The 17643-nt window shown below is 42.9% G+C and overlaps 1 protein-coding gene across 4 annotated transcripts in view; it reads left to right on the top strand.

Moving 5' to 3' along the window:
• OCA2 (OCA2 melanosomal transmembrane protein) overlaps positions 1 to 17643 on the top strand; it is a 293422-nt gene that overhangs the window by 249252 nt on the left and 26527 nt on the right. For 3 of the 4 annotated variants that reach the window (XM_061431332.1, XM_061431331.1, XM_061431340.1), the window contains 2 exons: positions 1674 to 1733; positions 2397 to 2501. The exons of the other annotated variant lie outside the window; for it this stretch is intronic. In XM_061431332.1, the coding sequence (XP_061287316.1) occupies positions 1674 to 1733; positions 2397 to 2501 (165 nt within the window). The remainder of the gene's footprint in view (positions 1 to 1673; positions 1734 to 2396; positions 2502 to 17643) is intronic. 4 annotated transcript variants of the gene reach the window in all.

The raw sequence follows: 17643 nt of genomic DNA, 5'->3' as shown, positions 1-17643 counted from the left end.
GTGGCCTCAGCTGTCAGTTTCCTTGCCCCCACAGTGAGGCTCCAGCCAATCTATCTTCTCAGGACGTCCTCCAATATTTCTAGGAACATCTCTAGACCTGCTGTGGGCACTGTGCGGCCAGCTCAGATTCTGATTTGGCATTATTTTACCTTGTATTTGCTTCCAAAGTTCACAGTTGCCCCTGAATTCCACAGCTTCAAATATGGGAGCACTCATTGTCTACTGAGATATTCCACAGATGCAGAGTTTACCAAGACAATTGCAAGGATTTACTCCACTACTCTTGTCACTGCATGAGCAAATTCCCTTCATCTTGTTTGGTCACACAGCTCCTGGTGCTCAGCTTTGCTTTTGTCCAAGTTCTGTTTGTCCTACTGTTTGTAGGCCGCCCTCCATTGTCTGTTCCCTGTCCGGACAAAAGGGGCAAAAGCAGCGGCTGAGGCTGATTAGGGCTCACTTGCTCACTCAAGCCAGGGGGAGGGAGGGAAACAGCAGACACAATTGGGAAGTGTTGGTAGTGCCTGTGGTGGCAGAAGCCTGAGGCAAACTGCATTCTCCCAGGGAAGTTGGCTCCAGGTCATGGGTCCCTTGGCAGTGCCAAGCTGCACAAGCTCCCTGGAAGGTATGGGCAGTGACCTGTGCTTGCTCACAGCTCAGTGGCAATGGCAGTGCCTGAAACACTCACTTCTAGGGTCAGAGATAACAGTTGCAGTTTGTACTGCCACTGGCACTTGTCTCTGGCACTTGCAGAGGTGTGGTCCTGTCATCTGTGACCTCGTGAAATTTGAGGGTCCCTGAGATAATGATCTCTTGCCTTTGTGGCAGGCCCAGGCTTTTTCCTTGACTTCCTCAGCTATGTAGTACTAGCCCCCTCAGACTGTCTTCGTGGTAGGCAACCCCAGTTCTATCCCTGGGATCTGACCTCTGAAGCCTGAGCCCTGGCGCCAAGCCCCCACCTGCCCTGTGTACATGCAGACAACATCTCAAACTAGTGGGAACTGGCCAGCACTGACCTCTGTGCAGAGTTCTCTCCCTTTTCCCTCTGCACACCGATTGCTGTGCTCACCTCTGAGGCTCCAAAGCTCTCCTATGTGCCTGCCCATGAAGGTTTCCAAGTGTTCAGAAACTTTTCCTCATTCATACCTCCCTCCCAGAGGCACAGGTCCCATCTGGATTCCTTTGTCTCTTTTCTCATTTCTTTCACCCTACCTGTTTTGTGGAGATAAGTTGTCCTTGTTGAAAGTCCGAGGTCTTCTGCCAGCTCTCAGTTGGTGTTCAGTAAGAGGTGTTCCACAAGCAGGTGTATTTTTGATGTATTTGTGGGGAGAAGGGTGATATTCGTGTCTTACTACTCTGCCCTCTTGAAGGTCTTCCCCACAGTGGTCTTAAAAAGAAATGGCTTTCTATCCAAATTTAAATTTAACATGGACTCTAATACAAATTAATGTTTGTATTAATGCGAACTGGCAGAAGTTCCTCCCAGTGCCACTCTGCTCTCATCTTGAAGAATCTTCAGTATCCATATGAGAGTAACTTATTTAGACTGTGTCTTTGATCTTTTATAAGCAATGAGAGCCCATGTTCACTTACTTTCATTTTAAAGATATGTTTTTAAGCCTTTGCATTTCTTCTCAGTTTAAAACTGATTCTCATCATACATTTATTTCTTCTAGGCATTGGCACATCTCCACTTAATAGAATATGTTGGAGAACAGACTGCTTTGCTAATAAAGGTACATTGAATACTGAAATATAATGTGCTCCAGCCACCATTCCTTTGATTTTTGTAAAAAAAGAAAAAAAATATTAGTTAGAATAGATCTCATTCATTATGTAAAAAATATAACAGGGAACCTGTTTTAGCCTATGTAGGCTAGAGATGAAAAGAGACTTTTTTCAAGGAATATATAATTACAGATGCTCGCAATTTTTCTATTAGCTTTTAGTTGAAACCTTTCTAGGAAGAACAATTGAGACAGTAGTCTGAGTAAGTGATGCATAGAGGTCTTAACCCAAGGATTTTGCCAGGAAGTGAGGTCAGTGTGCCTAGTGTGGCATCTGGTGTCCCATCAGGTCATCAGGAACAGGGACACTCTGCTTTCCGCACTCCCCTCACCCCACACTGATCCAAGGGTTAGTTGGTTTGAGCATGGTTTGGAGTTACTACTCTGAATTACTCATAGACTCTGTCCCAGGCTCCTGGTAGGTGTTGGAAAAGTCCAGATAGTGCTGTTTGTACACCAGAGTCGCCTTTGGTTTCCTGTGTGGAAGAGGAAGGAACAGGAGCCCTGTTATCTCTTTGGAGTCCCCCGTGTCCTACCAACAAATCCTCAGTGTGTGTGTGTATGATTTTTGCAGCTATGGTAAACAGTCCTACTTTTATCTGCTGCTTTCAGATGGTCCCCGAAGATCAGCGCCTTACAGCTGCCATCATCCTGGTGGTCTGGGTCTCAGGCATCACATCCTCCCTGATTGACAACATCCCATTCACTGCTACTATGGTGAGTCAAAGTATCTTCCATGTGATGAGGACCCAGATTTCACTTTCACACAACCTAGGCTCACCCTTCCTTTCAGAGGAAGCTGAGAGTGAGCCCTGTCCCTAGGCTGTGCTCACAGGTTTAGGGGACAGATGTGATGAATCCCAAACAGCAGCTGGGAGCTAAGGCCTTATAGCTGCTGTGGGTAGTGAATCCCAGGATGGCTGGTTTTTTTAGGGTCAGTCTGACTGGGAGTTGCCACCTCTCATGGAAAAGACAGTCTTTCTTTTTTGTTTCTTTAAAGAAAATTCACTTCAGTCACTCAGTCATGTTTGAATCTTTGCAACCCCGTGGACTGCAGCATGCCAGGTGTCCCTGTCCATCACCAACTCCTGGAGCTTGCTCAAACTCATGTCCATCAAGTCTGTGATGCTATCCAACCATCTCATCCTCTGTCATCTCCTTCTCCTCCTGCCCTCAATCTTTCCCAGCATCAGGGTCTTTTCCAATGAGTCAGCTCTTCCCATCACGTGGCCAAAATATTGGAGTTTTAGCTTCAGTGTCAGTCCCTCCAGTGAATATTCAGGGCTGATTTCCTTTAGAATGGACTGGTTGGATCTCCTGCAGTCCAAGGGACTCTCAAGAGTCTTCTCCAACACCACAGTTCAAAAGCATCAGTTCTTTGACACTCAGCTTTCTTTATGGTCTAACTCTCACATCCATACATGACTACTGGAAAAGCCATAGCTTTGACTAGATGGACCTTTGTTGGCAAAGTAATGTCTCTGCTTTTTAATATACTGTCTAGGTTGGTCATAGCATTTCTCCCAAGGAGCAAGTATCTTAATTTCATGGCTGCACTCACCATCTGCAGTGATTTTGGAGCACAAGAAAGTGAAAACTCTCGCTACTTTCTATGAAGTGATGGGACAAGATGCCATGATCTTGGTTTTCAGAATGTTGAGTTTTAAGCCAGCTTTTTCACTCTCCTCTCTCACCTTCATCAAGAGGCTCTTTAGTTCTTCTGTACTTTCTGCCATAATGGTGATGATGTTTCTCCCTGCAATTTTGATTCCAGCTTGTACTTCAGCCAGCCAAGCATTTTGCATGATGTACTCTGCATATAAGTAAAATGAGCAGTATGACAATATATAGCCTTGACCTACTAATTTCCTGATTTGGAGCCAGTCTTTTGTTCCAGGTCCAGTTCTAACTGTTGCTTCTTGACCTGCATACAGATTTCTCAGGAGGCAGGTAAAGTGGTCTGGTATTACCATTTCTTTAAGAAATTTCAGTTTGTTGTGATCCACACAAAGGCTTTGGTTTAGTCACTCAAGCAGAAGTAGATTTTTTTTTCTGGAACTCTCTTGCTTTTTCTATGATCCAACAGATGTTGGCAATTTGGTCTCTGGTTCCTCTGCCTTTTCTAAATCCAGCTTGAACATATGGAAGTTCATGGTTCATGTATTGTTGAAGTCTGGCTTGGAGAATTTTGAGCATTACTTTGCTAGCATGTGAAATCAGTGCAACTGTGTGGTAGTTTGAGCATTCTTTGGCATTGCCTTTCTTTGGGATTAGAATGAACACTGACCTTTTCGAGTCCTGTGACCACTGCTGAGTGTTGCAAATTTTCTGGCATATTGAATGCAGCACTTTCACAACATCATCTTTTAGGGTTTGAACTAGTTCAACTAGAATTCCATCACCTCCACTAGCTTTGTTCATAATGATGCTTCCTAAGACCCACTTGACTTCGCATTCCAGGATGTCTAGCTCTAGGTGAGTGGTTATCTGGTCTTTTTTGTATTGGTCTTCTGTGTATTCTTGCCACCTCTTCTTAATATCTTTTGCTTCTGTTAGATCCATGCCATTTCTGTCCTGTATTGTGCCCATCTTTGCATGAAATGTTCCCTTGGTATCTCTAATTTTCTTGAAGAGGTCTCTAGTCTTTCCTATTCTATTGTTTTCCTCTATTTCTTTGCATTGATCACTGAGGAAGGCTTTATCTCTCCTTGCTATTCTTTGGAACTCTGCATTTTAATGTGTATATCTTTCTTTTTCTCCTTTACTTTTCACTTCTCTTCTTTTCACATCTATTTGTAAGGCCTCCTCAGACAACCATTTGGCCTTTTTGCATTTCATTTCCTTTGGGATGGTCTTGGTCACTGCCTCCTGTATAATGTCATGAACCTCCATCCATAGTTCTTCAGGCACTCAGTCTATCAGATCTAATCTCTTGAATCTATTTATCGCTTCCACTGCATAAATATAAGGGATTTTATTTAGGTCACACTTGAATGGTCTAGTGGTCTTCCCTACTTCCTTCAATTTATGTCTGAATTTGGCAATAAGGAGTTTCTGATTTGAGCCACAGTTACCTCCTGGTCTTGTTTTTGCTGACTGAATACAGCTTGTCCATCTTTGGATGCAGAGAACATAATCAATCTGATTTTGGTATTGATCATCTGGTGATGTCCATGTGTAGAGTCTTCTCTTGTGTTTTTGGAAGAGGGTGTTTGTTGTGACCAGTGCATGCTCTTGACAAAACTCTGCTAGCCTTTGTCCTGTTTCATTTTGAACTCCAAGGCGAAATTTGCCCGTTACTTCAGGCATCTCTTGACTTCTTACTTTTGCACTCCAGTCCCCTATAATGAAAAGGACATATTTTTTGGGTGTTAGTTGTAGAATTTCTTGTAGGTCTTTATAGAACTGTCCAACTTCAACTTCTTCAGCATTACTGGTTGGGGTATAGACTTGTATTACTGTGATATTGAATGGTTTGCCTTGGAAACAAACAGAGATCATTCTGTTGTTTTTGAGATTGCACCCAAATACTGCATTTTAGACTCTTTTGTTGACTATGAGGGTTAGTCCATTTCTTCTAAGGGATTCTTGCCCAAAGTAATAGATATAATGGTCATCTGAGTTAAATTTGCCCATTCCAGTCCATTTTAGCTCACTGATTCCTAAAATGTCAATGTTCCCTCTTGCCATCTCCTGTTTGACTACTTTCAATTTTCCTTGATTCATGGACCTAACATTCCAGGTTCCTATGCAATATTGTTCTTTATAGTATTGGACTTTACTTCCATCACCAGTCACATCCACAATTGGGTGTTCTTTTTGCTTTGGCTCCGTCTCTTTATCCTTTCTGGATTTATTTCTCCACTCTTCTCCAGTAGCATATTGGGGACCTACTGACCTGGAGAGTTCTTCTTTCAGTGTCATATCTTTTTGCCTTTTCATACTGTTCATGGGGTTTTCAAGGCAAGAATACTGAAGTGGTTTGCCATTCCCTTCTCCAGTGGACCAAAATTTGTCAGAACTCTCCACCATGACCCATCCGTCTTGGGTGGCCCTTTATGGAATGGCTCATAGTTTCATTGAGTTAGATAAGGCTGTGGTCCATGTAATCAGTTTGATTAGTTTTCTGTGAATGTAGTTTTCATTCTGTCTGCCCTCTGAGGGATAAGGATAAGAGGCTTATTGAAGCCTCCTGATGGGAGAGACTAACTGTGGGGGAATCTGGGTCTTGTTCTGATGGGTAGGACTATGCTCAGTTCAGTTCAGTTCAGTTCAGTCGCTCAGTCATGTCTGAGTCTTTGCGACCCCCTAAATCGCAGCATGCCAGGCCTCCCTGTCCGTCACCAACTCCAGGAGTTCACTCAGACTCACGTCCATCGAGTCAGTGATGCCATCCAGCCATCTCATCCTCTGTCGTCCCCTTCTCCTCCTGCCCCCAATCCCTCCCAGCATCAGGGTCTTTTCCAATGAGTCAACTCTTCGCATGAGGTGGCCAAAGTACTGGAGTTTCAGCTTTAGCATCATTCCTTCCAAAGAAATCCCAGGGCTGATCTCCTTCAGGATGGACTGGTTGGATGTCCTTGCAGTCCAAGGGACTCTCAAGAGTCTTCTCCAACACCACAGTTCAAAAGCGTCAATTCTTCGGCACTCAGCTTTCTTCACAGTCCAACTCTCACATCCATACATGACCACGGGAAAAACCATAGCCTTGACTAGACAGACCTTTGTTGGCAAATTAATGTCTCTGCTTTTGAATATGCTATCTAGGTTGGACATAACTTGCCTTCCAAGGAGTAAGCATCTTTTAATTTCATAGCTGCAGTCACCATCTGTAGTGATTTTGGAGCCCAGAAAAATAAAGTCTGACACTGTTTCCACTGTTTCTCCATCTATTTCCCATGAAGTGATGGGACCGGATGCCATGATCTTCGTTTTCTGAATGTTGAGCTTTAAGCCAACTTTTTCACTCTCTACTTTCACTTTCATCAAGAGGCTTTTGAGTTCCTCTTCACTTTCTGCCATAAGGGTGGTGTCATCTGCATATCTGAGGTTATTGATATTTCTCCCAGCAGTCTTAATTCCCGCTTGTGCTTCTTCCAGTCCAGCATTTCTCATGATGTACTCTGCATATAAGTTAAATAAGCAGGGTGATAATATACAGCCTTGATGTACTCCTTTTCCTATTTGGAACCAGTCTGTTGTTCCATGTCCAGTTCTAACTGTTGCTTCCTGACCTGCATACAGATTTCTCAAGAGTCAGGTCAGGTGGTCTGGTATTCCCATCTCTTTGAGAATTTTCCACAGTTTCTTGTGATCCACACAGTCAAAGTCTTTGGCTAGTCAATAAAGCAGAAATAGATGTTTTTCTGGAACTCTCTTGCTTTTTTTGATGATCCAGCGGATGTTGACAATTTGATCTCTGGTTCCTCTGCCTTTTCTAAAACCAGCTTGAACATCAGGAAGTTCATCGTTCACGAATTGTTGAAGCCTGGCTTGGAGAATTTTGAGCATTACTTTACTAGCATGTGAGATGGGGCCATGCTCAGTAAATCTGTAATCCAATTTTCTGTTGAAGGGTGGGGTTGTGTTTCCTCCCTGTTGTTTGACCTGAGACCAAACTATTGTGGAGGTAATGAAGATAATGGCGACCTCCTTCAAAAGGTCCCATACATGTACTGTCTCACTCAGTGCCCTCAACCCTGCAGCAGACCACCACCAACCCACACCTCTGCTGGAGACTCCTGGACACACACAGGCAAATCTGGGTCAGTCTCTTGTAGGGTCACTGATCCTTTCTCTCAGGTCCTGTTGTGTACAAGGTTTTCCCTCCAAGAGTCTGTTTTTCCAGTCCTGTGTAAGTTTTGGTGGCTCTATGGTGGGGTTAATGGCAACCTCCTCCAAGAGGACTTATATCACACCCAGCTCTGCTGCACCCAGAGCCCCTGCCCCTGTGGCAGGCCACTGCTGAGCCGTACCTCTGCAGGTGACACTCAAACACTCAAAAGCAAGTCTGTCTCAGTCTCTGTGGGGTCTCCTGGTGAGCACGTTTTGTTTGTCTGAGTGTCTCTGGCGGGTATGGGGTTTGATTCTAAATGTGATTTTGCCCCTCCTAATGTCTTGCTGGGGCTTCTCTTTTGCCCTTGGACATGGGATATCTTTTTTTGGTGGGATCCGTGGCTCAGACGGTAAAGCGTCTGCCTGCAATGCGGGAGACCTGGGATTGATTCCTGGGTTGGGAAGATCCCCTGGAGAAGGAAATGGCAATCCACTCCAGCACTCTTGCCTGGAAGATCCCATGGACGGAGGAGCCTGATAGGCTACAGTCCATGGGGTCACAAAGAGTTGGACACGACTGAGCGACTTCACTTCACTTCAACATTCTCCTGTCAATGGTTATTCAGCAGTGAGTTGTAATTTTGGAGTTTTCACAGGAGATGACGAGTGCACATTCTTCTTCTCTGCCATCTTGTGGAGTATTCTAATCTATACCCAGACCATAACCAGTTATACGATCTCAAGGAAGAGCAGGTTGGTCCCTCACTCCAACGCTGCCCCTGCCTTATAAAAACTTCCTTCCCTTCACACTCAACTTGCCCCAACCTGAACATTGAAAGAAAACCAGAAGACATTAAAAACAGTTGGAAAACATTAAAAACAATTGGAAAACATTAAAGACAGAGGCTGGTTGAAGGTGTTAATCTTTTTTCGTACAAAGGCAGAATCTATTTTAACTGTCCAGGGTGGCTTCTTGGAGAAGGAATTGGCAACCCACTCCAGTATTCTTGCCTGGAGAATCCCATGGACAGAGGAGCCTGGCAGGCTGCAGTCCATGGGATTGCAATGAGCTGGACATGACTAAGTGACTGACACTTTCACTTTCACTTTCAGGGTAGCTTCTGATGCTATGGCCTGGAGAGGATTTTGAATTCTCTGTGTGATCTCGACACAAGCAGAGATCAAGGGTCCATATTACAGGCCTTTTACAAGGCTGTTGTGCCCTGCTCCTGCTGTGTCTTCTGACATCACTGATATTCAACTTAGGGCAGAATTGTCAATCCCTGGCATGACAGTGTAAAGGTGAGAAAAGGAAGCTGGAGTCCTGTCACAGCACCTGGGGTCACAGGTGTGCTGGGTGTATGTGAACACTTCTTATGTCTGGATCATAGACAAGAGTATTCTCTCTTGTTCTTGTGACCTTGAGGGCTACACCTCTCTCACAGGACCTTAGGGTGACTGGGACTCTTCATTACCACATATTGCTTGAAATCACAGTGTCTGCTGGGTTGATGCTCCAGTAAACAAGCTATTGTTCTCCCATGGTCTGGGCTTGGTAATTCTGAGTTAATCCTCATTGTTTTTATTTGTTCATGAAGTCCTGAGATAGAGAAGTCATCTGGATGTTGTTGAATGTATTGGTCCTGCTCAGTGGGTGCTATCAATAACTGTGGTCCCACAGAGGGCCAGGGGCAGAAGTACCTCTCAGGCAGGGTAAAGCAACAGGGTCCTGGGCTTTGAGGTGCCAGATCAGTTTGTGTGTGAATTCCTTTCTTAGTTGAAATAGGGTGTATCCCGAACCTGCAGCTGCAGCCTGGAGGGTTTCATCAGTAAAACTTCATCTGTATTTCCTCAAAGCCAGGATGCTCAGAGCCAATGCACCCTACCATCTGGATGGCTTCCAGGCTTCAGGATCCAGAACCTCTTTTGGACTGAGCAAAATGGTCCTTGTCATTGAAAATTTAGATTCCTCTACTTTCTAAAAATATGACACTTTTGGTATTTTTCTTCTCTAAATTTTAAGTTACTTGAAATTTAAACTAAAAAAAAAAAATACATCAAGGGAATCACAGAGGATAGTATAGCAAATATCTGTATGTTTACCCCCCAAAATGAGGAAAATTTATTCCCTTTGCCTCAGGTTTTCTTGTTTGTTTTGTTTTTAAGAAATAAAATATTATAAATGAATGTAATATTCTCTATTCCTTCTCTCAACCCCAATATTATTCTGTCCTTCCCTCTCCTGAGGGGACTAAGCTCATATATCTGAGGCATATTACTATGAAAGTATTAATGGAAAGATCGTGGTTTGTGTGAGTCAACGTGGGATGGAAACTAACTTATGAGAGAAAAAAAACAGCAGCTTCATGAACAGCTGGCAGACAGCTTCCTGCATCCCAAAGATCTCTCAGCATTCAGTGGCTGCCTCAGAGGAGGGCCACTTGGGTTTCTGCCATAGTCTGGAAGTAGCATCAGATGTGACCTGTTATAGTCCTTGGATGGGAAGTGATCCCATGGCCCTGCCCAATTGCAGGAGCTTGGGTAGTATCTGGCACAGAGAGCTGGGTGGTCACTGAGGTCTTACACAACTGTCCCTTGCTCCCTCTTTTTTACTTGTCTGTCTTTTTCCACTTCTTTCTCATTTTGGGAGTGGTCAGGGGTGTGGTCTGTAGGATTTCATACTTAGATATCCCCGAAGTGTCCTTTTGAACTAGCATGTGACTAGTTTGCCATGTGTGAGAGCAGAGTTCTACACATCTACATGTACAAGCATGCCAATTGTTGTTAGAGCTCCTTTAGATTCACCATCCCTTCTCTAAACAGTAAATTCCGATAGAACGGATCACTTTATGGATTTATCTACTTAAACTGACAATTCAGCACAGTTTCTGTGAGTACTATGCCATTGGATTGGGCATTAGAGGTTCCTTATCTATGTCTTGTCTGAATGGTCATTTCTTTCACATTGTGTAGAGTCTCTCTTCATCTCTGATCTGATCCTCTGCTTGTTTTATCTTTTTCTTATTATTTTCAATCATTTTTAAGAATTATTTTTTAAATCTCTTTTTTTTTCTTTTTTCTTTTTTTAAATTTTATTTTATTTTTAAACTTTACATAATTGTATCAGTTTTGCCAAATATCAAAATGAATCCGCCACAAGTTTACATGTGTTCCCCATCCTGAACCCTCCTCCCTCCTCCCTCCCCATACCATCCCTCTGGGTCATCCCAGTGCACCAGCCCCGAGCATCCTGTATCATGCATCGAGCCTGGTCTGGTGATTCATTTCACATATGATGTTATACATGTTTCAATGCCATTCTCCCAAATCATCCCACCCTCTCCCTCTCCCACAGAGTCCAAAAGACTGTTCTATACACCTGTGTCTCTTGCTGTCTCGCATACAGGGTTGTCGTTACCATCTTTCTAAATTCCATATATATGTGTTAGTATACTGTATTGGTGTTTTTCTTTCTGGCTTACTTCACTCTGTATAATAGGCTCCAGTTTCATCCATCTCATTAGAACTGATTTAAATGTATTCTTTTTAATGGCTGAGTAATATTTCATTGTGTACATGTACCACAGCTTTCTTATCCATTCGTCTGCTGATGGGCATCTAGGCTGCTTCCATGTCCTGGCTATTATAAACAGGGCTGCGATGAACATCGGGGTACACATGTCTCTTTCAATTCTGGTTTCCTCAGTGTGTATGCCCAGCAGTGGGATTGCTGGGTCATATGGCAGTTCTATTTCCAGTTTTTTAAGGAATCTCCACACTGTTCTCCATAGTGGCTGTACTAGTTTGCATTCCCACCAACAGTGTAAGAGGGTTCCCTTTTCTCCACACCCTCTCCAGCATTTATTGCTTGTACACTTTTGGATCGCAGCCATTCTGACTGGCGTGAAATGGTACCTCATTGTGGTTTTGATTTGCATTTCTCTGATAATGAGTGATGTTGAGCATCTTTTCATGTGTTTGTTAGCCATTTGTATGTCTTCTTTGGAGATATGTCTGTTTAGGTCTTTGGCCCATTTTTTGATTGGGTGGTTTATTTTTCTGGAATTGGGCTGCAGGAGTTGCTTGTATATTTTTGAGATTAATTCTTTGTCAGTTGTTTCATTTGCTATTATTTTCTCCCATTCTGAAGGCTGTCTTTTCACCTTGCTTATAGTTTCCTTTGTTGTGCAGAAGCTTTTAATTTTACATAGGTCCCATTTGTTTATTTTTGCTTTTATTTTTTATTTATTTTTTACAGTTCTTCTTTTTTCTTTTTTTAATTTTATTTTATTTTTAAACTTTATAATATTGTATTGGTTTTGCCAAATATCAAAATGAATCTGCCACAAGTATATATGTGTTCCCCATCCTGAACCCTCCTCCCTCCTCCCTCCCCATACCATCCCTCTGGGTCGTCCCAGTGCACCAGCCCCAAGCATCCAGTATCGTGCATCGAACCTGGACTGGTGACTCATTCCATATATGATATTATACGTATTTCAATGCCATTCTCCCAAATCATCCCACCCTCTCCCTCTCCCACATAGTCCAAAAGACTGTTCTGTACATCAGTGTCTCTTTTGCTGTCTCGTATACAGGGGTATTGTTACCATCTTTCTAAATTCCATATATATGCGTTAGTATACTGTATTGGTGTTTTTCTTTCTGGCTTACTTCACTCTGTATAAAGAGGTGGGTCATACAGGATCCTGGTGTAATTTATGTCGGAGACTGTTTTGCTTATGTTCTCCTTTAGGAGTTTTATAGTTTCTGGTTTTATGTCTAGATCTTTAATCCATTTTGAGTTTATTTTTGTGCATGGTGTTAGAAGATCATGGCATCTGGTCCCACCACTTTATGGGAAATAGATGGGGAAAAAGTGGAAACAGTGTCAGACTTTATTTTTCTGGGCTCCAAAATCACTGCAGATGGTGACTGCAGCCATGAAATTAAAAGACGCTTACTCCTTGGAAGGAAAGTTATGACCAACCTAGATAGCATATTCAAAAACAGAGACATTAATTTGCCAACAAATGTCCGTCTAGTCAAGGCTATGGTTTTTCCCGTGGTCATGTATGGATGTGAGAGTTGGACTGTGAAGAAGGCTGAGTGCTGAAGAATTGATGCTTTTGAACTGTGGTGTTGGAGAAGACTCTTGAGAGTCCCTTGGACTGCAAGGACATCCAACCAGTCCATCCTGAAGGAGATCAGCCCTGGGATTTCTTTGGAAGGAATGATGCTAAAGCTGAAACTCCAGTACTTTGGCCACCTCATGCGAAGAGTTGACTCATTGGAAAAGACTCTGATGCTGGTGAGAGAGTCATTTCCTAGGCAGGTTGATAAGGAGTCTAGGGGTCCCCAAAGAGAGAGGGGTCTGGAATTCTCAAGGAGGAAGAAAGGACAAACTTTTTTTCTTTCTCCACATTCCTTAGGATTATATACCAATGATGTATCCTGCCTAAGGACAGTCTTTGGATTCAACCTTCTGTTATCTTAAAATGTTAATTATGGGAGTAGGTCTGATGAGGTCTTTACAACCTCCAGACATTCTTTGGATTCACTGGAGAGTATATAACCTCATTATTAACACTAGCAAGCGGGTACTCTTTCTGCCCCCTTCTGATGCCTATGTCAGAAGCTTTCTCTATCTCCTTTATACTTTAATAAAACTTTATTACACAAAAGCTCTGAGCGATCAAGCCTCGTCTCTGGCCCCGGATTGAATTCTTCTCCTCTGGGGGCCAAGAATCCCGGTGTATTCACGTGATTCAACAACAACCTTTCACTGGGAGGGATTGGGGGCAGGAGGAGAAGGGGACGACAGAGGATGAGATGGCTGGATGGCATCACTGACTCGATGGACGTGAGTCTGAGTGAACTCTGGGAGTTGGTGATGGACAGGGAGGCCTGGCGTGCTGCAGTTCATGGGGTTGCAAACAGTCGGACACGACTAAGAGACTGATCTGATCTGATGGTGTTAGAAAGTGTTCTAGTTTCATTCTTTTACAAGTGGTTGACCAGTTTTCCCAGCACCACTTGTTAAAGAGATTGTGCTAAGGGGAAAGTTCATAGTTTTTCTCCTGTAATTGAGATCTAATCTTACTGCATAATGGTCAGAAAATATGCTTGGAATGATTTCAATTTTTTTGAATTTACCAAGGCTAGATTTATGGCCCAGGATGTGATCTATCCTGGAGAAGGTTCCATGTGTGCTTGAGAAAAAGGTGAAATTCATTGCTTTGGGGTGAAATGTCCTATAGATATCAATTAGGTCTAACTGGTCTATTGTATCATTTAAAGTTTGGGTTTCTTTGTTAGTTTTCTGTTTAGTTGATCTATCCATAGTTGTAAGTGGGGTATTAAGGTCTCCCACTATTATTGTGTTATTATTTCCCCTTTCACACTTGTTAGCATTTGTCTTACATATTGCTTTGCTCCTATGTTGGGTGCATATATATTTATAATTGTTATATCTTCTTCTTGGATTGATCCTTTGATCATTATGTAGTGTCCTTCTTTGTCTCTTTTCATGGCCTTTATTTCAAAGTCTATTGTATCTGATATGAGCATTGCTACTCCTGCTTTCTTTTGGTCTCTATTTGTATGGAATATCTTTTTCTAGCCCTTCACTTTCAGTCTGTATGTGTCCCTTGTTTTGAGGTGAGTCTCTTGTAGCCAACATATTTAGGGGTCTTGTTTTTGTATCCATTCAGCCAGTCTTTGTCTTTTGGTTGGGGCATTCAACCCATTTACGTTTAAGGTAATTATTGATAAGTATGATCCCGTTGCCATTTACTTTATTGCTTTGGATTTGAGTTTATACACCCATTTTTTTGTTTCCTGTCTAGAGAAGATCCTTTAGCCTTTGTTGTAGAGCTGGTTTGGTGGTGCTGAATTCTCTTAGATTTTGCTTGTCTGTAAAGCTTTTGATTTCTCCTTCATATTTGAATGAGATCGTTGCTGGGTACAGTAATCTGGGCTGTAGATTATTTTCTTTCATCACTTTAACTATGTCTTGCCATAGTTTCTGTTGAAAGATCAGCTGTTATCCTTATGGGAATTCCCTTGTGTGTTATTTGTTGTTTTTCCCTTGCTGCTTTTAATATTTGTTCTTTGTGTTCGATCTTTGTTAATTTGATTAATATGTCTCTGGGGTACAAAAAAGATCTTTATGACCCAGATAATCACGATCGTGTGATCACTGACCTAGAGCCAGACACCCTGGAATGTGAAGTCAAGTGGGCCTTAGAAAGCATCACTACGAACAAAACTAGTGGAGGTGATAGAATTCCAGTTGAATGATTCCAAATCCTGAAAGGTGATGCTGTGAAAGTGCTACACTCAATATGCCAGCAAATTTGGAAAATTCAGCAGTGGCCACAGGACTGGAAAAGGTCAGTTTTCATTCCAATCTCAAAGAAAGGCAATGCCAAAGAATGCTCAAACTACCACACAATTGCACTCATCTAACATGCTAGTAAAGTAATGCTCAAAATTCTCCAAGCCAGGCTTCAGCAATATGTGAACCATGAACTTCCTGATGTTCAAGCTGGTTTTAGAAAAGGCAGGGGAACCAGAGATCAAATTGCCAACATCCGCTGGACCATGGAAAAAGCAAGAGAGTTCCAGAAAAACATCTATTTCTGCTTTATTGACTATGCCAAAGCCTTTGACTGTGTGGATCACAATAAACTGTGGAAAATTCTGAAAGAGATGGGAATACCAAACCACCTGATCTGCCTCTTGAGAAATATATATATATATATATATATATGAAGTTTGCTTTAAAAAAATAGGTCTCTCTCTGTCTCTCTTTTTTTTTTTTTTGCAAAGTAATAATAGGTTATAAAAATGAAAATTAAAGGAGTAATAGAGGACTTAAAAATTAAAAGAAATAAATAATGATAGTAAAATATATATCTAGGACCTTCTCTGGTGTTGTGGGCAGTGTGGTGTCAGTTCATTTTCAGATAGTTCCTTGATCCAGCTTATATTTCTCAAGATCTATAGGCCCCTTCCTATGTAGTCGGTACTAAGTACAGGGTTTTAATCTATTGCACCTGTCACTTCCAAGGCAGTTCCCTCTGTTTTAGCTTCTTCTGTTTGGTGGTCTCTTCAGTGTCTGATTTCCACCCTGACACAAGGCGGGTGGTGGTGGACACTTTTTTAAGGCTCACTTGTTCAGTCGTGCTTTGGGGAGGGAGGGATGCTGCAAACAAATAGCACTGGCATCTGTGGGGAGTGCTCGCAGTGTCTCAGCCACACTGGGCCTGCCCCTGCTCACGGTGCATGTGCCCTCCCTGCCCACACAGCTCAGGCTCTAGGTTGCTCCACTGGGAACTGTCCGAGGCTGGCTCTGGGCTGCATACACCTCCCAGGTCTAAGCTGCTCAGGTTCAGGCACTCGGGTAGTCCTCAGAGGCGCAGACTCCATAGGTCCTGCGTTTTGTGCCCTTCCCAGGTCTGAGCAGCTCAGGTGATGAGGTGTTTGGTGAGCCCAGTCACTGCGACTTATCGCCTCTGCCGTCCCTGCCCCTCGGTTTTCTGGGTGTACAACTGATGCACCTTCTCAGGTGGATGATGACTGTCCAGAACCCCATGAAGTCTTAGCAAAGAAGCCTGCTTGCAATTTTGTAGATAATGTCTCTCTGGGGCTGCGATTGCCCCCTTCCGGCTCTGGCTGCCCGTCACTGGAAGGGGATGGTCTGCAGCCTGCTAGTTCTGTTCAGTCCTTTGTTCTGTGCGCAGTGCTGGTGGTGTCTTAGGGCTTTTCGCATGGTAGCTATCCCACAGTCTGGTTTGCTAGCCCAAGCTAGTTCACTCTGATTACCCTTGGGGCGTTCAGGCTCAATCCTTACTCTAAGCAATGCAGCCCGCGCCTCCCTGCCCAGCCCCTGCCTGCCAGTGGCCGATGCAGGCGTCTGCGCTGCTTCTCCACTGGGGTAGTTACCGTTGGGCTTATAATCTGTGGATTTTAATTATTTATTTATTTTTCCTCCCTGTTATGTTGCCCTCTGTGCTTCCAAGGCTCACCACAGACTCGGCAGTGAGAATGTTTCCTGCTGTTTGGAAACTTCTCTCTTTTTAAGACTCCCTTCCCAGACGGAGCTCTGTCCCTACCTCTTTTGTTTCTTTTTTTGTCTTTTATATTTTTTCCTACCTCCTTTTGAAGACAATGGGCTGCTTTTCTGGGTGCCTGATGTCCTCTGCTGGCATTCAGAAGTTGTTTTGTGAAATTTACTCAGTGTTTAAACGTTCTTTTGATGAATTTGTGGGGGAGAAAGTGGTCTTCCCGTCCTATTCCTCTTCTGTCTTAGGACCGCCCCCCCTATACTTTTTCTTTTCTGATTCTTTTTCCCCTGTTATTTCCTGATTTCTCTTGGATTGATAAATCTCATCCTCTAACTGATTTGGATGGTGCTGATTTTATTCCTAAGTCTTTTTAGTAGGAATTTTTCTATTTGTAATGCATATAGTTGTATTTGCATTTCAATCAACAGTTGCAATCAACATGAGAAACAAAATATTGTCCGCCATATTAGTTAACAAAAGGCATTAACAAGGGACAGTCATCAGTGATTATAGCCCTCCACAGTGAACTGTGAGCCCTGAGACAACCCAGGATGTGAAAACACAGAATACTGGCCCCAGATAGCTGAAATGCCTATCAAAAGAATGATTTCAATGAGTCAAGACTCTTGTATCTTCCTGTATATGGAGAAGAGTTAAATTCCTTAACTTGAGATGTCTGGTTTTCTTTGCTTAACAATAATTTTTTTTTTTGACATTTAGATTACCTGTCCTTTGTTGTGAAACTCATATAGCCTGGCTCCCCCTCCTGACCTCTTTGGAGCAGTTTTCACAGGTTTATTTGAGATACTGCCTCCTGGGCTTGAAATCCTAAGAATATACACTGAATAAAACATGTGGACTAAAAAAAAAATATTCACAGCCTAAAAGTTGATAGTTAGGTTCTATTCAGTGAAAACTTTTAGGACTCCAAGCCCGGGAGACAGCATCTCAAGTAACCCTGAGAGAATTGCTCCAAGGAAGCTAGGGGAAGAATTAGGTTATATAGAATTTTG

The sequence above is a fragment of the Bos javanicus genome, chromosome 2 (assembly GCF_032452875.1).
Source record: "Bos javanicus breed banteng chromosome 2, ARS-OSU_banteng_1.0, whole genome shotgun sequence".
In the NCBI taxonomy this organism is placed as follows: domain Eukaryota; kingdom Metazoa; phylum Chordata; class Mammalia; order Artiodactyla; family Bovidae; genus Bos; species Bos javanicus.
This window is presented reverse-complemented; position numbering and strand designations above follow the sequence as displayed.